This window comes from Prinia subflava, chromosome 32, assembly GCF_021018805.1.
Source record: "Prinia subflava isolate CZ2003 ecotype Zambia chromosome 32, Cam_Psub_1.2, whole genome shotgun sequence".
NCBI lineage: Eukaryota > Metazoa > Chordata > Aves > Passeriformes > Cisticolidae > Prinia > Prinia subflava.
In genome coordinates this window covers 160,878-181,760 of record NC_086278.1, presented here as the reverse complement: position 1 = coordinate 181,760, position 20,883 = coordinate 160,878, and the positions used below count along the sequence as shown (strand labels likewise).

The 20,883-nt window shown below is 60.8% G+C and overlaps 1 protein-coding gene across 15 annotated transcripts; it reads right to left on the bottom strand.

The window, feature by feature from the left end:
- Positions 1-101: 101 nt before the first annotated feature.
- CAMK2B (calcium/calmodulin dependent protein kinase II beta) lies at positions 102-20,051 on the bottom strand. Of its 15 annotated transcripts, none has more exons than XM_063420624.1 (21): positions 19,920-19,999; positions 17,146-17,240; positions 15,217-15,276; positions 14,888-14,942; positions 14,723-14,788; positions 12,560-12,632; positions 11,816-11,918; positions 11,395-11,478; positions 10,863-10,957; positions 10,516-10,638; positions 10,352-10,435; positions 9,679-9,721; positions 9,152-9,226; positions 7,150-7,190; positions 6,992-7,063; positions 5,398-5,442; positions 5,115-5,163; positions 2,179-2,254; positions 1,982-2,076; positions 1,450-1,684; positions 102-1,381 (listed from the first exon to the last, which is right to left on the bottom strand). In XM_063420624.1, the coding sequence occupies exons 1-20, from the start codon at positions 19,982-19,984 to the stop codon at positions 1,452-1,454; spliced, it is 1,632 nt and encodes a 543-aa protein (XP_063276694.1). In that variant the 5' UTR covers positions 19,985-19,999; the 3' UTR covers positions 102-1,381; positions 1,450-1,451. The 15 variants fall into 15 exon arrangements, with proteins under 15 accessions (XP_063276694.1, XP_063276697.1, XP_063276700.1 ...); XM_063420627.1 differs by having other exon boundaries at positions 7,150-7,187; XM_063420630.1 differs by lacking the exon at positions 5,398-5,442.
- Between the last annotated feature and the right edge of the window lie 832 nt (positions 20,052-20,883).

Here is a 20,883-nt window from a genome sequence, read left to right as displayed (position 1 = left end):
AGAGTCATCTTTTACACTTACAAGGCTCAGAAAGAAAAGACAAAGGGTTTTTTTGGGGGGAGGGGCATGGGGGGGATATGCTGGGTAGGGGGAGACAGAAAAAGAATGAGAGGAAAAGGGAAGAAAGAGAAAAATTTGGCAACGATCCACCAGCATTCATGGGACAGGAACAGCTCAGCTCCTCGACATACAGCGTTAGCGCCCGAGGGTTGCTCCCGCGCAAAGGGCATGCAGAGAAATCATCAGATTAATTAAAAAATAATTAATATCCCCCGCCCATCCCGCCCCCTCTCCCCCAGCCAAAACCAGCCCTCAGCATGGTGGGGATGCCCTGGGAAATCACGTGGGGAGTGCCTGGGAGTTGAGTGATGCCTCTCCAGGGAAGGGGGGTTTGGGGGTGACGGGGTCCCCCCGAGCACTGGCCATGGGAGGAGGGGTGCAGGATGTGCTGCCAGTGCCCCTGTGCTGGGGGGTCCCCGGCAGAGCAGCCTGTGCCCCCTAAGAGACCCATTCTCTTAGTCTAAAGTGCTTTCGATGCTGCGTCAGTGCTGGCTGGATCATCCTGAGCCTCCCACCCAAACCCCAACACCCCCCAGTTGCCCTCTGCCCCTGACATGGCACCCACATCCCCCTTTCCAAGACCTGCCAGCACCTGGAGCTGGCACCTGTAACCTGGGGTGCTGGGGTGGGGATCACTGGGACAGGGACACAGGGGTGCAACTGGTGGACCCTCCCAAAGGCACCTGCCATGTTCCCTGCGCAGCAGTGCCCAGGATAAGCCTCAGGCCCCCATAGGCAGCACTCCCAGGGGAGGCACTGGAGTGGGGTGGAGGGGAGGGTGTGTGTATCCCCCCCACTTCACTCACCCCCTGGCAGCCTCCCATTGCTGGGCACCCCCGTGGGAATTCAAAAATAAATAGCTCTCTCTATGTACAGGGGCTGGGGCAGGACAGAGCAAAGCGGAGCCCAAAGAACAACATCCACCACCAGCGACAGCAACACGCCACAAGCACAGCTGGGAGGGGGGCTGGGACCACTCTTCCCCCCCAGCAGAGACGGGCCGAGGGTGGGGGGCTGAGCCCCCCAGCACCCTCGCCTGTGGCTGAGCGGCTGGGTTGGGTTTGGGGGTGTGGGTGGGTTTGGGATTGGGGTGAGTTTTCCCCCTTTTATTTTTTCCTCTTTTTTTTTGTTGTCTTCATCATTTTGGCTTTTTTTTTGTCTTTTTGTTTTCTGCAAACACAGGCACTGGAGGGGGGAGCAGGGGCCAGGGTAGGGGGGACAGGCATGCGGACGCGTGCTTCAGGGGGCCGCAGCTCCGGCTGCCGCCTCGGCTCCCATCGCCGTCTCCATCGGGCTGGAACCAGGACAGCCACTGCAAGCTCTGTGGGGACACCCTGGTGAGCCACAACTGGAGCTCCCCCTCCCCTCGAGCCCCAAGCCCACCCTCACCTTCACTGCAGCGGGGCGACGGGGGCCCCCGAGCCATGGAAGTGGACGTTCTGCCACTTGCCGTCGCGGCGGTGCCAGACGCGGGTCTCCTCGGACTGGCTGGTGCGGGGCCGGCCCTGCGCGTCGATGTACTGGGTGAGGCGGATGTAGGCGATGCAGGCTGCGTCCTCCCCGATGACGTGCACGTGTGGGTTCAGGATGGTCGTGTGGATCGGCTTGTTGTTCTTGGAGAGCACTGCGGGCGGCCCAGGTCAGCGGGGCTGGCACGGGCAGGGGGTGTGCGCACCGACGGGGCCAGGGAATGGGTGAGGAACTGGAAGGGGAAGGGGCAGGGGCGGGGGCAGTGCGAGCAGAGGATGGCCCAGCAGGGGCGGGCTGAGGACAGGCAGGCGAGGTGACCAGGACGGGCAGGCAGTGGGCAAGAGGCAGGGGACAGTGAAGGAGATGGAGACAGGATGGATTGGATTGGACAGGGAGAGGATGGGCAAGGCAGGCAAGATGGGCAGGTGGCACAGGCAGGTTGGGTACTTACAGTTCTCGAAGTAGAAGCGGTGGAAGTCCATCCCCTCCACCAGGTTGCCCAGTGCCTCCGGCTCAAAGGAGGTGAGCCCCGGGTCGCAGATCTTCCTGCAGACAGCAGGTGAGAGTGGCCCCGCCTGGCCCTGCCCCGCCTGGCCCTGCCCCACCTGGCCCTGCCCTGCCCCGCCCCACCTGCCCTGCCCCACTCACGCGTAGGCCTCGAAGTCCCCGTTGTTGACGGCCTCGATGAGCTGCTCCGTGATCTTGATGATCTCCTGCTTGCGGGCTGGGGGCATGTCACTGTCACCGTCACCGCCCCAGCCCCCCGGGGACACCGTGGGGGTTGGTGGACGGGATTTTGGGGTGGACATGGGACATGAAGGGGAGGCATGGGGACAGACACGGGGACAGACAGACAGACCGTGGGGGCAGAAAAACCTTGGGGACAGACAAACAGACCATGGGGATGGACCATGAAACACAGGGACCTTCGGGACAGACAGACCACAAGGGCAGACACAGGAACCTTGAGGACAGACACAGAAACCATGGGGACAGACAGACACCCTTTGGGGACAGAAGGCCCTTGGGGACAGATAGGGACCACTGTGCCTCCAGGACCCCCACAGCTCTGCCACACCAGTATTTGCATAATCCTCTCAGCATGTCTCATTGCTAGCCCAGTGCCACCCCTGCATATCCCAGTGCCATTCAGTGCACTCCCAGCATGCTCAAGCATCCCAGTGCCTGCTCAGCATGTCGCAGTATTTCCAAGTGCATCCCAGCTTCACTCCTGCAAGTCCCAGTATATCCCAGTGCCATTCTAGCACATCCCAAAACAGCCAGTTTCATACCAGTGTTTCCCAGTGCCATCCCACTGTGTCTCAGAGCCATTCCAGTGCATCCCAGTACCCTCCCAGTTCCATGCAAGTGCATCCTGATACATCCCAGTGCAATCCTACTGCATCCCAGAGCTGCTTCAGTGCCCTCTGATGCATCCCAATGCCATCCTACTGCTTCCCAGTGCATCCCAGTTCTAGCCCAGTGCATTCCAATATACCCCAGTTACAGCCTAGTGCAATCCTACTGCATTCCAGTGACAGCCCAGTACACTCTAGTGCCATTCCATTACATTTCAGTCACATCCCAGAATCTTCCAATACACCCCAGTTTACACCTGTACATCTCATGGCCATCCCCATTGCATTTCAATGCAGTCCAGTGCCAACCTACTGTGTCCCAGTGCCCTACTAGTATATTCCAGTTCACCCCAGTTCCATCCCAGTGCATCCTAGCATCATGCTGTTGAATTCCAGTGTGTGCCAGTGCAAATGCAGTGTGTTCCAGTATCATTGCAGTGTAGCCCGTCCCACTATATCCCAGTGATTCACTTCATCCTGATGCCATCCCAGTCACCTTAGTTTCATCCTAGTGCATCCCAGTGCCACTTGAGTGCATTCCAACACAGCCCAGTTCCATCCCAGTATCTCCCAGTGCTATTCCAGAGCACACTAGTACACTCCAGTTTGCCCTGGTGCATCCCAGTAATATCTCACTGCATCTCTGTGCCAACCTCCTGTGTCCCAGTGTTATTCTAGTGTATCCCAACACATTCCAGTGCATTACAGTACCATTCTACTGCTTCCCCGTGCATCCCAGTACCATTCCAGTACATGCCAGTATACCCCAGTTCCATCCAGTGTATCCCATGGCCACTTCAGTGCATCTCAATTAATCTTAGTACCATTCTACTGTATGCCAGTGCTCCCCAGTCCATTCTTTTATCACCCTAATGTGTTCCAACCACCTCAGTGCCACTTCACTATATCCCAGTTTGTCCCAGTGCATCCCAATGTCACTTCTATGCCCTCCTACTGCACCCCAGTGCCACTACTGTGCATTCCAATACAGGCCATTTCCATCCCAGTATGACCCAGTACTACTCCAGAGTATAACAGTACACTTCAGTTTGTCAGTGACTTCTTACTACATCTCAGTGCCAACATACTGTGTCTCACTGCTATTCTACGGCATCCCAATACATCCCAGTACAGCCCAGTTCTACCCAGAGTACCTCTTGATACCATCCCACCGTGTCCCAGTATCATCGCAGTGCATCCTGATGCTACCCCAGTGCCTTTTCAACGAACCCCAGCTGCCATTCCAGTGCCATTCCTGCATGTCACAATCTATACCATTTCCATCCAAGTGCACCCCCAATGCATCCCAGTACACCCCAGCGTGCTCCCAGTGCATCCTGGTGCTATCTCAACGAATCCTAGTGTCAGCCCAGCCCCAGCCTGGCACACTCCAGATCCATTCCAGTGCATTTGAAGACTCGCCCAGTGCATCCCAGAAATGTCCCAGTACAACCCCAGTGCATTCTGGTGCCATCCCTGTGCCATTCCAGTGTACCCCAGTGAATCCTAGCGCTATCCCAGTGACACCCCAATGCATCCTGTTGCTATCCCAAATCCCACCCAGTGCATTCCAGTGCTGCCTGAGCACATCACAGCATACCAACTGCATCTTGGTGCCATGCCAGTTCCACCCCAGTTCATCCCCGTGCAATTCCAGTGCAATCCAAGGTATCCTGGTGCCAACCCAATGCATCCCAGCTCTATTTCAATGCATTCGATCCAGCACACTCCCAGTGCATCCTAGTGCCACCCCAACGCATTCTAGTGCCATTCCAGTGCACCCCAACACATCCTTGTGCCATTCTGGCTCCATCCCAGTATATTTCAGAGCTGTTCCAGTGCATCCCAGAGAACCAAATGCATTCTGGTGCTATGCTAGTGCCATCTCAGTGCCATTCCAGTGCATCTTAGGGTCATCCCAGCACATCTCAACTCCACCCCAGTGCATTCTAGCACACTCCCAATGCATCCTAGTGCCACCACAACTGTCCATCATAGTGCCATCCCAGTGCATCCTGAAGCCATCCCAGTTCATCCCAGTACCATTCCAGTGCACCCCAATGCATACTGCCACCATCCTAGCACCATCCCAGTGCATTCCAAGACCCTCTCAGTGCATCCCAGTGCCATTCCAGTGCAACCCAATGCATCCTAGCACCACCCAGTGCATCCCAGCTCCCTCCCAGTGCATCCCAGTGCAACCTTGCCGCCCCCTGCGCCCGTCACCTTTGGTGTCCTCGTCCTCAATGGTGGTGTTGGTGCTGTCGGAGGACTCCTGCTCACGGGACGGCGGCGGTGCGGGGGAGACACAAACAGGGGTGTCAGACATGGCCCCAGGGGAATGGGGGACAAGCCCGGCCAGGGCTTGGCAGAACCCCGACGATGCTGGATGCCACGGGGGGACCCCGCTGTCACCGCGCCCTGTGCACATTCCTCGTCCACGTCACCCCCCCTGCGACATGGCTGATGCTGGGGGGAGGATGGAGGTGGAAAGCAGGGGAAGCGATACCTTGGTGCCGTCCGTGGGGTTATGAATTACAGTAGTTTGAGGCTCCTATGGGAGAAGGGAGAGAGACAGAGGCGGGGGTGGGGGGAAGCAAGAGCCCGGAGGGGACAACAAGGGGGGACGACGGATTGAGCAGCACGTGGACAGGGGCAAGGAGAGACCCAGACCGGATTTGGGAAGGGAATAGAGAGGGGGGAGAGAAGCAGAGAGTCATTAGTCCAGCAAAGCCAAATGGTTTAATTCACAGACATGGAGGGGGAAGAAAGGAGGGAAAGAGGTGGGCAGAGCCAGGGGAAGAGACGAAGTGAGGCCAAAAGGATGGGCTGGGGGGCAGCTCCGTGCCCCTGTCCTGCATCCCGGTGCCCAGGGGTTCCACTCACCATGTATCTGCGCATTTTGAGCATCCCTGTGTCTGAATCCCAACCACGCTGCTACCTGCATCCCAAGCACTGCCTTGTGCATCCCTCAGCTTGCACCCAGACCATCCCTGTACCCGCATCCCAAGTATCCCACTGCCTGCATCCCAAGCATCCCTCGGCTTGCATCCAAGCTGTCCCTGTGTCTGGATCCTGACCATCCCACTGCCCACATCCCGAGCACCTCCCCCATCCACAGCTTTTTGCTGCCTGCATCCATCCTATGTGGGGTGGGCACACCTTTCTCCATATCCTGCACTCACTGGCCAGCCAGGCACACCTTCCTCACTCTGTGCCAGCTGGGCATCATCCTGCCTGTACCCTGCCCTCATAGTACCATGCCCTTGCCCTTGTGCTGCACCTCTCGTGCCATAAAGATCACAGCGGATGTGCACCCACATCCTGCACCTACCTTGCTGTTGGCATTGCCGGAGCACCCCCAAATCCTGCACCTGCTGTTCTAGACAGCCACGCCTTTACTTGTGTCCCATAAGGATGAGACACTCCCTGTGCCAGCTGGGCAGTCCTGTGTCTGGATCCTGCACTTACCTCACCTGTGAGGTTGTAGTTAGCAGCCCCATTCTAGTGAGCCTGCATTGTGAGCCACTGGCATTGCAAGCTGTCCTCGTCCCCCAACCTTTCACCCACCTTGCCATCTGTGTCATCAGGATCCTCCTGTCTGTGGCTTGTACCTATTATGGGGCACCTACGCCTGTATCCTGCACCCATCTTCTTCAAATGGTGGGGCACCCCATACGCATGTCCTGTACCCACCTTGGTTCCCATGTCACGGGACATCCTTATGCCCATATCCTGCACCCACCTTGCTGTCCCCATGGCAGGAATATCTCTGGGTATCTCTGCAGGTATGTGTCCTGGACCAACCTTGTCCCTATGGTAGGACATCTGCATGACCACGTCCTGCACCCATGTCACTGTCCTCACGGCTGAGGGAGATGCGGGACTGTCCACATGCCTGCACCCTTCACCCACCTTGTCTGTCCAGGGGGGTCACCCCGTGCCCACGTCCTGCACAGCCCTTTCCATCCTTGGGACACTCCCCCTCCCCAGCAACCCCAGGAACAGCCGGTCAGGGCGCGCGCATGGTGATGGACGGGATGGCTGGTGGGATGGATCTGATGGGATGGGAGATCTGGGGGTGCAGGGTAGGGGGCACCTACCAGAGCGGTGGGAGGGAGGGTCCCCTTGGGGCTGGTGACGCCGGCACTGCCTTTGGTGCTGTTGGTCTGGGGCTGGAGGGGAGAGACGGACAAGGCTCAGTGCTATGGGGGGGAAAGCAGCCCACCCCAGCCTCTCTCTGGCCCCTCTGGCCCCTCACCTTCACGCCATCCGCCTTCTTGTTCAGTAAGCTCTTAGCTGCTGCGGGGAGAGACAGTGTCAGTGCCCCCTCCCCAGCACAAGGGACCCTGCATGTCCCCCCAAACCCAGACCGTTCCTGGCCACCCAGCCTGATCCCACCCTGGGTGCTGGCAGCACCTGCCAACCCATTTTGGAGAGGGGGAACACACGAGGAAGGTGGCATCCCCATCCTGGGGGAGGTCCCCATTTTGGAGAGCTGCTCCCCATGCAGGGAGGGATGTCCCCATACTAAGGGGGTCTCCATTTTGAGGGGTGTCCCCATGCTGGGTGGGGTGTCCTCTACCTTGGAGGGGTCCCTAACCTCAGGAAGGTCACCATCCTGGGGGAAGAGAGCATCCCCACCCAGGGAGGAGTTTCCCCAACCTTGTGGGGCCATCCCCATCCTGGTGGGTGTCCCCATCCTAGTGGGAGGTTCCCAAACTCAGGAGGGTCCCCAACCTTGGAAGGCTGTCCCCATCCTGGGAGGGATGTCCTCAACCTGTGGAGATCCCCATCCAGGCAGGGTGTCTCCATTCTGGAGGGGGGGGTCCCCAAACTCAGTGGGTCCTCAGACCAGGGGAAGGAGATGCCCCCAATCTGAGGGGGGTCCCCATCCTGGTGGCCCCCACACTGGGGGGACAGGGCTGGCTTACCTTGGAGAAATGCAGAGAGGAAAGCGAGAGAGAGGAGTGGGGAGAAGGGCAAGAGAGAAACGGGGGGAGGGGGGAAGGAGGAAAAGGGGAAAAACATAAAAAAAGAACATAAAAAAGATGAGTTGAGTACAGGGGGTGGGGACAGCTCCCTGTGTCCCCCCTGTCTCCCTAGAGGGGGACAAGGACGGGCACAGGTATGAGCATCTGTCACTGCTACCACGATCTCTGGCCAGTGGGGGAGTAGGGAGTGATGGGGACATGGTGGGGGCACAAGTGGTTGTGGGGGTGTGGAGGGCAGGGGGTGTCACCTCGAGCATCCTTGTCATTCCTCCACACTGAGGGACCCCTCCCCCCGCTGGCATCACAGGCTGAGGGGGGATGTGTGGTAACAAGTCCAGTGACAGCAGGGTGGCACCCATCAGCACCAAAGAAGGGGGCAGGCAGATGTGAGGAAGAGATGACCCACACATCCCTCCCCCATAGGTATATGTCTCCTCAGGAGTCCCTAGCAGGGTGTCCCCAAGGGTCCCGGTCCCTCCTCTGAAAGCAGGCGGGCGCTGAGAGGTGGGGGTTTAAACCAGAGCCGAATTGGGGGGTGGGAGAGGGGGACCCCTGGCAGGGGGGCCAGTGGTAGCCCTTTGTACGTGGGATGGTTTAAGACCCGCCGTGTTTCGCAGCATCACAAACACTGGCTGCAGCTCTCAGAAGCTTTAGGGAGGCACATGCTGGGAGGGGCACATGCCAGGGGAGACACATGCAAGGGAGGGCACATGCAGGGTGGAAACGCAGGGGGGGCACGGGGGGACATAGGACATGCAGCCCGTTTGCTCCCCCTTCCATGCACCGGTGTGCCCCCCCTGAGTGCATGAGGGGGGCAGTGCCCTGGGGCGGGAGCAGTGGGGGGACACACCCTAAAATTAACCCCCCACCCCCAGCTCCCCATTGCTGACCCAGACGTGGACCCTGGTGATGCCACCAGCGTGTCCCCTGCAGGAACCACCGGCCCCAGGGTCAAGCACCTCGCCTTGGGGTTGGGGACTGGTGCAGAGACCCCTCCCCCGGGGCCAGCTGCGGGGTGACAGCAGCGGGGACAGCGGCATCTCTGGTGCCAGCAGGGAAGGGGAAAGGCTGGAGGGCTGCAGCGGGGGCAGTGCCGGGGGGCCATGCATGCGCTCCAATTTCCAAGGAGGGCACCCGAAACCCGTTGGGGAGGTGGGAGGCAGGAAGGATGGCTGGGAGAAGAGGGTGACATAGGGATAAAGGATCTGGGGACACACAGAGACCAAGCGGGGCCGGGGGGCCGGGGGGGCCCTTTGCGGACGCGTCTACCTTGTTCCACCAGCCCCAGGGGGGCCCCGGCAGCGGCCGCCGACATGGTGGGAGGAGCGGTGGTCTGTCTGCCCACTGCGGGCCACGAGAGAGAGAGAGAGGGAGCAGAGCTCCTGTTAGGGGGGGCAGGGAGGGGCTGCAGCCGGGACCCCCACCTTCCCCCCTCCCAGCAAGAACTCCTGGGGTGCCCATCACCCCGGCCTCAGGCCTGGGGTGGCTGGTGCTGTTTCATCCCCCTCCGCGTGTCACCCCCCCCGCCAGCCACCGGAGTGGGGGGGGGGGCACGCGGGGACAGGGCACTACCTGCTGCTGTGTGCGTGGGGCGGGGGGGCGGGTCCTGCCCCCACCTTGGCTACCACATGCCCCGTCCTCACCGATGGGGAAAAAATGGGTGGGGGGTTAAGGAAGGGAGGAGAGAAAGAGAGAAAGACAGCGAGATAGAGAGAGAGGGGCACCGGCCCAGGAGGGGGCTTTGGAGGGGGAGCTGCAGCCCCCGGCCCCCTCGGCCACTGGGAGCCCCCCCTTACCTGAGAAGTTCCTGGTAGCCAACATGGTGGTGAGGATGGCACCCTGTAGGGAGGGGCAGCGTGAGCAAGGGAGAGGGTGCTGGATGGGGCTCTGGGAGCACAGGGTGTGATGGGGGAGGGTGAGATGGAGGGGGAGGAACGGGGTGATGGGGTGGGGGTGGTACAGGAGGGGGCCCATGGGACTGGGAACTGTGAGAGGAGTTTGCCAGACTAGGGCCCAAGATGAAGCCAGGGGACCAGTGGGATAGAGGGTGTAGGCTGGGGGGTGCAGCTGCACAGGGGAAGGCTAGAGCCATGGAACAGGGCAAGATACCGGGCAGGGACAGGGTGGGATTGTGCCACACTGTGTGTCACTGGGATGGCACCAAAGCCTGCAGCAGAGCACCAGGCACACCAGAGCAGAACTGCAACACCCAATGGGAAGGGACTGTGCCCCACAGAGGGGCACAGGAAGGCCCTGATGCGTGCTGGGGTAGGAACGTGCTGTACCAGGTGCTGCCAGGGGGGCAAGCAGGGGTTCCACAGTGAACAGGGGAATGTCCCACAGAAGGCAGGGCAGAGGTCCCACAGTGGACAGGGGAGGGTCCCACAGGAGAGCCCCGTGGAGAGGCAGGGTGGTGCTGGGAGGATAAGCACTGTCCCCAGCCCACACCTCCCCCACCAGCCCCCTCACCTTCAGCTTCCTTCGGGCATTGAACTTTTTCAAGCACTCCACTGTCTCCTGCCTGTGCATCATGGAGGCCACGGTAGAACGTTGCTGCAGGGGGACAGCGAGGTCAGCACCAGGTACCAGTGGTCACTGGGGTGACACGCACTGGGGGGTCACACCGCACTTACGCAGACCCACGGGTGCTTGAGGGCCTCATGGGCTGTGATGCGCTTGGCAGGGTTGATGGTCAACATCTGATTGATGAGGTTTTTCGCTTCAGGGGTGACTGTGTCCCACTCAGGTGAAGGGAACTGGGGGAGCACAGGGACATGGGGGTGACAGCTGTGGAGGGGCAGCCCCATGGCATCTGTGTCACTCTACACCCCTGCATATGCCCAGCCAGCCACCAAAGGCATGGGCCAAAGCCCCCCCCCAGGCTGTGCTTGCTAAAGGTTAGCCACATTGTCCTTCAGTAGGTTCCAGAGTTAATGGGCCAGCTGCCACAGGGTATGGGGTCCTGGCACCAGGGACTTACATCGTAGGCCCCGGCCTTGATTTGTTGGTAGAGTTTGTGCTGGTCCTCATCCCAGAACGGCGGGTAGCCCACCAGCAGGATGTACAGGATGACCCCTGAGCCAGGGAGAGTGGTGTTAGGGGACCACAAACCACCCCGGCTCCCTCCACCCCTGCGGTGTCCCCATGACAAAGCAGTTATTCCCGATATGGCTGTCCCCTGTGCTGCCAGGATGGCGTGGACAGGTGACAGAGTGGCACTGCTGGGGCACATAGCATGGGATGGCCCCAGGATGGGATCAGAGCTGGACCAGGAACTGGGACCAGCATAGAAATGGGATGGGAAAAAGGGTGAGACTAGGATGGGAATGGGAAAAAACTAGAATGGAGCCCGGAAAGTGCCAGAATGGGAGTGGCATGGGATCAGAATGGGACCAAGTAGGACGAGATTAGGCAGGCATTGGGCAGGGGCTGGGCAGGGATCAGGGCAGGGACTGGGTCCAGGTCTGGGATGAGGGTGGAGAAGGGGCAGGGACCAGGCAGAGCCATCTTACCACATGCCCAGATGTCCACCGGTTTGCCATACGCCTCTTTGCGTAGGACCTCAGGGGACAGGTAGCCAGGTGTGCCAGCAAATCCTGTAACAGGGACAGAGATGAGTGAGGAGAGGCAGGTGAGCCACAATGGGAGGGGACAAGGACAGGACACAGTGCAGGACACAGGACTGGGACATAGGCATGGGGCAGGGATATGCTAGGCAGGGCGGGACATGGTTGGGACAGGGCAAGATGCTATGGGCACAGAATGGTTGGTATGGGATAGGGCTGTGGTGGGCATGGGGCAGATGTAATAGAAACAGAGCAGGGACTCAGTGGACATGGAGGGACACAGCACACACAGCGCAGAGGCATGGTAAGCAGGACACAGTGGGCAGGGGCTGGGGTTGTGGTGGACAGGGGGAGCAAGAGCACTCACCAAACCAGGCCTGTTGATCCCCCTGCACCTCGATGGCAAGGCCAAAGTCTGCCAGCTTCACTGCTGCCCCTTTGCACTTGCTGGCCAGGAGCAGGTTTTCCGGCTATGCGGTCACCGGGCACAGGGAGCACCAGGTATGGGCAGCACCGGGCACAGACATGGGTGGGGAGAGAGAGGAGGGATGGGGCAAAAAGAGGGACTTCACTGCTGCCATTGACCAGGTCCTGCCCATCAGCTGGCTCTGTACTGTGGGGCTGTGGCCGTGGGTGCCCTCTGCCAATGGCTGACGGTGCCGGATGCCACAGTGCTATGGCCAGCGCAGGGTCATGCCATGTCACACTGGCTTCATCCCAGCATCCCCTCCCATCCCAGCATCCCCCTGTATCTCATCATGCCTCTGTGTCCCACCCATCATCCCCCTGTGTCCTGCCCTGACCCCCTCAGCTGCTCCCACCCCCTTGCCCCCAGCCCCACCAGTTCACACTCCCTCTGGGGCAATGGCAATGGGGGGGTCGCAGTGAGACCCCGCAGCAGCACAGAACTGTGCCACAGCTGGGGCACACGTGCATCCCAGAAAAGGTAGTTGGGAGTGCTCAGAGCTGACCCTAACCCCAAGCCCAGCAAGATCTCAGCGACTCCTCAGAATCCACTGGGCCAGGGCCACCCCCATGTTGTGGGGACCCCAAGAACTGGGCAGAGGGCGAGGGGCAGAGGGATGGATGGGGCTTGGGAGGACACACTTACCTTGAGGTCCCTGTGGACTACCCCCATCTGGTGACAGTGCAGGACAGCCTCCAGGATCTGCTGGATGCAGTGGCTGCATGCAAATGGCGGGGGGGGGGGTGTCAGAGGTACACTGCCCCCCCACCTCCCACACCCCATGTCCATAACCTGCACCTCCAAACCAGCCCCCCTGCTGGTCCCACTGCTAGGGCCCCTCTAGGAGTGGGGAATGGACAGGGAGGAACTGACAAAAACAAGTGGTGACCTTGGATTTGTGGGTGCTGTGCGTGGCAACCCCCCCGTACCCCTGCCAGGGAGGTCAGCCTTGGGGCATCACCCCTGGGAGGACTCCTGGGGGATCACCACCTGGTGAGAGTCTCTTGGGGAGAGTCTCACCTGGGGTGGGTCATTGCCTAGGGGACACCTATGGGGATGTCACTACCTGAGGGGAGGTCATCCCTGAGGGAGTCACTCCGTCCTGGGGGGCATTACCCCTGGGGGCATATCACTGTCTGGGGGTCATCCCTTAGGGGTCATCCCTGGGGCTCATCCCACGGTTTTCACTCCAAGGGGGTTACAGACCAGGGGTCATCCCTGTGGGATGATACTGGGGGGGATGATCACTGCCTGGGGGTCACCCCTCAGCACCCACCAGGAAAGCTCCAACCGTGGCACAGAGCCATGGGGTGTCATCCCAGTGGTACTTTTGTGCCTACCCCCTGTCCCCCATGGGAGCCCCCCCATTCCTGCTGCTGCCCAGACACTGGGATCCCCCAGACAGGACTCACGGGGGAAGGGGGGGAACAGGGGATGTGGGGGGTGGGGCACGGATGGAGACGAGACAAGAAAGAAAGAGGGAAGGAGCGAGGGGATGAGAGCCTGAAATGGGGGTGAAGGGAGGCCCCACCTAGATGGGGGAGCAGGGGCACTAAGGGGGGCAACCTCCCTGTGAGCGGTGGGGCAAAAAAGGGGGGTCAGGAAGAAAAAAGAGTGAGGAGAAAGCCCCACAGCAGGGTCCTGACGAGTGGAGCGGGGGGGCCAGGACGCGGGGGCAGTGGTGGGTAGGGGCAGCGAGGGGGAAATGGCCCCCCCGGCCCCCCCCAGATACTGACCTGCGGCTCCCTCTGCTCAGGGGCTAAGTGATGGGTGGGAGGAACGCGGGCAAAGAGCTCATGGACACAGTGACTGCAAAACAGAACGGGGGGCAGGGGCAGGGGGCAGGATGGAGGGTTAGGGGTGGGAGAGGGGGCAGGATACAGGGGCAGGATAGGGCAAAGGGTGTGGGAAGGGGGCAGGATGGGGTGAAGGGCTGAAGGGGTGCAGGATGGAGGAGTAGGGGGTGGGCGATGGGGGCAGGATGGGGGGCAGGATGAGGTAAAGGGGGTGGGAGTGGAGAGGGCAGGTTGGCGAGGTGGGATGAGGTAAAGGGGTGAGAGGCAAGAAGTGGCGATCAGGGTGTGGGGACAGGTTGGGGGTAAAGGGGTGGGAGAAAGAGGCAGGGGAGGGGGATGGGAGGATAAGGGGCATTTCGGGGGCAAGGACAGGTGTAGGAGGCAAAACAGAGGGCAAAGGCTAGGGGGGCAGCGAGCGGAGGGCAGCGGTGGGACAGACGGACACACAGATGGACACACGGACACGCATAGAGCCCGAGCAACGTGTGATGGGAGACAAGAGGGACAGAGGAATAGGGGGAATGGATGGAGGAGGTGAGGGGCACGAGGGGGACAGGGACGGGGGGGGGGTGGAGATGAGGGGAACGAGAGAGGGGGAGAAACAATGTTGTGAAAGCCCAGAGACCACGGGGAGGGGCACATGGCGGCACACAGGGCACTGGGGGGCTGGGGACAGCACAGGAGGGGCCCTGGGGGCCCCCCACTTGCCACCAGCTTCCCCAGCACAGGTCATGATAGTGCCAGGACTCAGTGGCAGAGGGAGAAGCATGGGGTGGCAAGTGGAATACGGGGGGGGCCCCACCTGGGGGCCCCACCCCACCCAGCAGCAGGATGGAGCCAGTGGAGGGGTTACAATAACACGGGGCTGAGGGGGTGCAACCCCCTCCCACTGGGTGCCCCCCTGCCTGCCTTGCTGGAACTATCCCATCCCTGCAGGCCTCCCAGGGTGCAAGGCACAGGTGGCTGGGGATGTCCAGGGCTTTAGGGGGTGCATGGTGGGGTGAAGGCTCACCTGGCATCAGCCTCACTGTAGTACTCCCGAGCCACAATGTCCTCAAAGAGCTCGCCACCCGTCACCCTGAAACACAGCCAGGCACCATATCACCTTGAGACCCCGGGAGCCCCCAGGATCCCCTGAGCCCCTCCCAAAGCTCTGGGAGCCTCCTGCCACACTCACAGGTCAAAGACGAGGTAATGAAAACCCTCCTCGGAGATGCTGTCGTGGAGCCGCACTGTGGGGACCAGATGGGGACAGGGACAGGCTCAGTCTCAGCCCTGGCCCCCTCCCCCAGACTACATGTGGCTCCCATGTGTGTCTGTGTCACATGCAGCACTCACCCCCACACCCAGTGTACCCAGGTTGGCACCCAGAGGGACCCCAGGGTGGGACCCCTTACATCCCCAGAGGGACACCTGATGTGTGCCCAGGGGGTCATTCAGGGTGTTCCTGGGTGGCCCCAAGCAGGTGCACAGTGGAGAGACCCCCCGGTGCCCACAGTCACTCACCGATGTTGGAGTGCTTGAGCAGCCTGCAGATACGTGCCTCACGTTCCAGCTTCTGGTGGTCTGGGGGGGACACAGTCAGGGGGGCACCTGCCCTGCCCCTCCACTGCCTCCCATCACCTGCTCCCAGCCCAACCCCAGCAAGAGGAGGCGTAGATGCCCATGTGCGAGTGTGGTTCTGTGGGGTACGCAGGTATGCCCTGGGGGCAGGGGTGAGGGTTGTACCTGTGGGCTTGTGCATGTGTGTCTGGGTGTGCACATGTGCAACTGTGTACAGGTTTGCATATATGTGCACATAGGTTGGGTGTGCATGTGGATGTACAAGTGTGCACAGGTGTGCACGTTCACTTGTGTGCCCATGTGTGAGGCTGTGCATGCCTGTACATGCATACAGATGGGTGTGCACATGTGTGCAAGCACCTGTGGCTGTACCTGTGTGTGGGTATACAGGTGTGTGGGTGTGCACGTGTGATGGGTGTGCAGGGGTATCTGTGTCCTGCAGTTGTGCACATGTGGGTATGCTCGTGTGTGGCTGTACCTGTGTGTACCTGTGTGTGCAGCCATACAGCTCTGTGGCTGTACTTGTGTGCACAGGTGTACATGTGTGTGTGGCTGCACCCATGTGCATCACTGTACCTGTGTTTGTATGTGATGTGGAGTGTGTAGCTGTACCCCTGTGCGTGGTGGTTCCTGCATGTGCAGGTGTGTGCAGAAGTGTACATCTGTGCAGCTACGCGTGTGTGACTCTACGCATGTGTGCCTGCAACAGCCACTGTATGAATACACACATGTACCTGTGTGTGCAGCTGCACTTCTGGATGTGTCTGCATACAACAGCACACAGACATGCACAGATGTGCACACAGCTCACACACAGTTCACACACACACAGCATACAACAGCACACAGATGTGCACAGATGTGCACACAGCTCACACACACACACACGTGTGCACCGCTCCACTCATTGCTCACACCTGTGCATACAGCTATAGCCACAGACACACACGTGCACACATAGAACGCACACACACCCCCTGTGCCATACTATGCTGCCTCTGATCCAGGGGCACATCCTAAACATCTACATCCCCACACATTGTCACATCTCACACCTGCAAACACCTGTACACCCCCACTGCTGAGCTGTGGGCACACCCCACCCCACTCTGTTCATAGATCTGCACACACAACAGTGCCCATCCTCATGTGCAAGCACATACACACGCACACACTGTTGACATGTGCACATCCATAGCCCCACTGACACACTCTGCTTACAGCTGGTTGCACACCTGGGTGCACATCAAGCACGCAGACACACACACACCTCTGCACACACTCAAGCAGCCCCAGCTCACAAGTGTGAGCACACCCACACGTGTGCATACACACACCATGAACACCCATATGAGCAAGTACTATAATCACACACCTATGCACACACACTCAGGTACCCCCCACTGCTCATGTGTGCACACACCCACCATCACACACACCCCCATGTACACATTGCACACTACTCTGTACACACAGTTCACACCTGCACACACAGCTCACATACGTGCACACACAGGGCTCACACCTGTCTGTGCACACTCTCCCCCTCCTGCCATCTGCTTACACCTGTGTACCTGCAGGACACCTTTCAGGGACAGAGGAAGCCCTGAGGGGGCCTGGGGGAGGCAGTAGGGGGGATAACGGGGATAGGCAGGGCCAGACCCCACCCCCTGGAGCATTCACCCCGCCCTCTCCACCTGCACCCAGTGTCACAAGCACCACTGGGGTCACAGCTATCACAGGTGTCATGGGCACCACAGGTATCACGGCTGTCAGAGGCACCAGGGGTTATCACAGATACCAGGTCTGGGAGTGACACCCTTGGGTGCCAGAGGGGTCTTAGGGAGTCCCAGGGTTCCCTGGGTGTCCTACCTCTGGCTGAGAGCTTTTTGGTGTTGATGATCTTAGCAGCATACTCATGGCCAGTGCAGAGCTTGACGCAGCGCCGGACAACTGAGAAAGCTCCCCTGGGGAAGGACAGGCTCAGCACGCCCCAAAGCACCTTGGGGGGTGGGTAGGGGGTGGCTCCCACCCATGACTCAGCACTCGAGGTCAGGGGGCTGCACCCACAGTGACTAAGCACCATGGGGGTGAACCCCAACACAGAGGTGGGGAGGGAGGGCCCTGACACACTGGGCCCCTGCTGTGGGTGTGCTGGAGGGGCACCAGGGGGTGGGTGGGGAGAAGAGGCTGGAGGGGGGGCTCAGTGCCACACATAATCGGGGGGGGAGGGTCGCGGGAAGGATCCAGCATCGGCAGCTCGTTTCCATGGGAACAGTGGGTGGCCCGGATGGCAGCAGTGGCCGTGGTGGTGATGGTGATGATGGTAGCAGCGGTGACAGTGGTGACAGTGGTGGTGGTAACAGTGGGCACACGACCCAGCTGTGAGTATAGAGAGATGGCAGCCACCAACACCCCAGGGACAGGGACAGAGATGAGAAAAGCATGGTCGTGCCCACACCAGGCAGAAGCACCTACAGCCCCTTCAAGTGCCATCAGCACCTGTCCCCCATCCAGGCTACACATCCCAGCACATCTTCTGCCTGCTCCCTGCCCAACAGGCCCCTCCCTTGTCGTGGGCTCAAGGCAGCATCAGAACACACAGAGGAGATCCCCATAACTGGACGGGGACATGGCTGAGACCAGCACCACCCCAGTCCTGCCATGGAGAGGGTGCCATGCTGGACGTGTGCCTTGGGAAGGGCACAGGGCCTGGCAGTCACTTGCCACTGCCCCATGTCCCCATGTCCTCAGGCACCCGAGGCCCCATGCTGGCTAGAATAACGAGGACCCTCTCACCACCAGGGGAAAAGTGGGGGTTCCCAGGGCCCTGACCCCTCCTTTCCACACGTGGGACAGGAAACAGGGCGGGTGCCAGCCCCTGGGCGGGGGGCGCACTGTCATGGCTCAAGCCAAGCCTCAGTTTCCCCCCAGCAAGAGCAATATACCCCCCCTACCCCGGTGAAGGGGGGGACACATGCGCGATGGCTGGCAGGCTACACTGAGAGATGGGAAGGGGGAAAGAGGACCACGTTGCCATGGCAACCAGGATGGGCTGGATTTTGGGCAGACCAACCGAAGAGCCCCCCCCCATTGGCACCATGTTCCCCCTACTGGTACCCCCAAAAGCCACCCCTGCAAAAGGTTCCCCCAGTCTAGCGGGGTGGTGGTGCAACTCCCCTCACAAAACATCTGACCCCCTCCCCCCTCATTTTACTCCCCACCAATCCCTGCCCGTGGATGGGGGGAACTGCAACCCCCGTGGCCTTGGGGGCAAATGAATCCCCCCAGAAATAGCTCCTCTTCAGCTCCCCACAACACCCACCCGAGGGGGTCACGATGGGGGGCGCAGCTGGGGGGCTTGGAAGGATTCAGGGCAGGAGAGGGGACCTGGGAATCCTTGAGGCTCGGTGGGCCCAGGAGGGCTGGAATCTATAAGGGCCCGAAAGGGGAGTGGATTTGGGGAGTTATATAAGGTCCAAAAGGGTCTAATAGGGGATAAAGGGAGTATGGTCTAAAAGGACCAGAGGGGAGAGGGATGGGCGGGGGGGGTGTTCCACGGAGGTGGGGGAGGGTCTAAGGAAATGGAGGGGCTGGAGGGATGGGGAAATCCATCAGGGTGAGGGGCAAGGGGGTCCTGGAAGGGGAGGAGGTCTAAAAGGAGGAGGTGCCTATAAATACTCAAGGATGGTCTGGAGAATGGGGGGTGTCTATGGGGGAGCTGTAAGGACGAGGGAGGGGGGAGTCTATCAGGACTGAGGGGGGTGGAGGGTTTGGAAGGGACTGGGGGGCTATAAGGACTGGAGGGAATGAGGGTTTGTAGGAGCTTTGGTGGGGGGAGGGGTTCTGGAGGGATGGGGATCTATAAGGATCAGGGAATGGGGGGGGTCTGTAAGATGGGGGGTGGGGTCTGTGGGGATGATGGTTCTGTGAGAATGGGGGTTCTATCAGAGCGAGGGAGCTTTAAGGACTGAGGGGGTCTGCAGAAGCCAGGGGCAGGATTAGGAGTGCTGGGGAAATCTGTGAAAACTGGGGGGGGGGGGGGGGGTTGAGGAGGAATTGGTGGGTCTGTAAGGATGTAAGTGTCCATAGGGTCAAGGGCAGCTATAAGAACTGAGTGGGGGGGTCTCTCGGGACAGGTGATTGGGGACTGCAGGGGATGTGGAGGGATAGAGGGGGGGGTCTGGGGTGACCAGGACTGGGGGAACAAGGACAGATCAGGGGAGTCTAAAGGTGAGGGTCCATAAGGATGGGGAAACCTTGGGGAACAAGGGGGTTGCAGGGACTAGGGGGGCCTAGGGGAGAGGGGAGTCCAGAGGAGCTGAGGGGCCCAGGCCGCCGGGAAGGCCCCAGGAGGGGGGGCGGTATAAGGGGTGGGGGCCAGTGGGGGGGGGCAGGGCCAATACCGGGGGGAGGGCAGTTCCGGAGGGGGGGAGCTGGGCAGGGCCGGTCCCCGGGGGGTGGGCTGGGGGGGCCGATCCCGGGGGGGGCGGGGGGGGGCCAGTCCTGGGTGTCCCATCCCGGGGAGGGGGGAGGGAGGGGGGATGCGTCACGTCTGCACCGAGATGCTTTCCGAGTCCCGGGCAGCGCCCCCCGCCCCCGCCGCGCCCCGGGGCCGGGGCCGGGGCCGGGGCCGCCGCCCTTACTTGCCGATCTCCTCGTAGAGCTGGTACTCGTCGGTGAAACGGGTGCAGGGCACGGTGGTGGCCATGCTGCCGCCGCGCCGCGCCGCAATGAGCCGCCCCGGCACCGGCTCCGCTCGGCTCCGGCTCCGCCCGGCTCGGGGGGGCGGGGGGAGGCGCCGGGCCGGGGGAGGCTCCAGCCCGGGACAGCCCCCGCCGCCCCCCCCCGCCTGGGATCCCCCCAACCCCCTCCGCGGGGCAACCCCCGCTCGGACCTGCCCCCGCACGCCGGGGGGATCCCCCTTGTCTCCGCAAGGGCCCCATAACCAGACCCCCAACCCCGGGACCCCTTTACCCCAAATCACCCTCTGGAGTGGGATATCAAGCCTCCACCCCTAAAGGCCTCATATGCAGACGCCCCTTCCCTTCCCCCCCTAAATAACCCTGCGTCCAGACTCCCTCTGACGAATCCCTTCTAGGACCCCAAACCTAGATGCATATCCACACGCCTCGCCATAGGACACATCCAGACCCTCCCCCCCCAAGAATCTAACAACCCCCCTCAAAGGACCCCAAACCCGCTCCCCCTCCGGATCCCACACTCTCCCTGTAAAAAGCCCCAATATCCAGATAACCTGCTCAAAGACCCCATATCCATGCCCTGCCTTCCCCCCCTTCGGGGAATCCCCCTATTCCCCCCAATACTGAGCTCCCTCCTCCCGCATCAGTCACCCCAAACAACCCTTACAGGCTCCAATCCCTCCCTAAGCAAAACACCCGGGAGAGGTCGGAGCGGGACAAAATCACCCCCCTTGCTTCCCCCAAGGGCACCTTGAAGTTCCCCAGTGTCAGCAGCATAATGCAGGGGTGGGTTTTGGTGCGGGGGACACACAGAAGGCCACCCTCAAGGCCACCAGTAGCCTCAGGGCCCCGGGCCGGCGGGGTGTCCCCCCCACCCGGGGAGGTGGGTGGGCGCGGGTGGGCGGCG

Bases quoted from the DNA above. Each gene is read 5' to 3' on its own strand.
- CAMK2B (XM_063420621.1), bottom strand. From the start codon at position 19,984: ATGGCCACCACCGTGCCCTGCACCCGTTTCACCGACGAGTACCAGCTC. The intron at 9,227-9,678 runs GTAAGGGGGGGC...CGTGGCCCGCAG, and splicing joins GGCTACCAGGAACTTCTCAG to TGGGCAGACAGACCACCGCT. The intron at 2,077-2,178 runs GTGAGTGGGGCA...TGCTGTCTGCAG, and splicing joins GGGGACTTCGAGGCCTACGC to GAAGATCTGCGACCCGGGGC.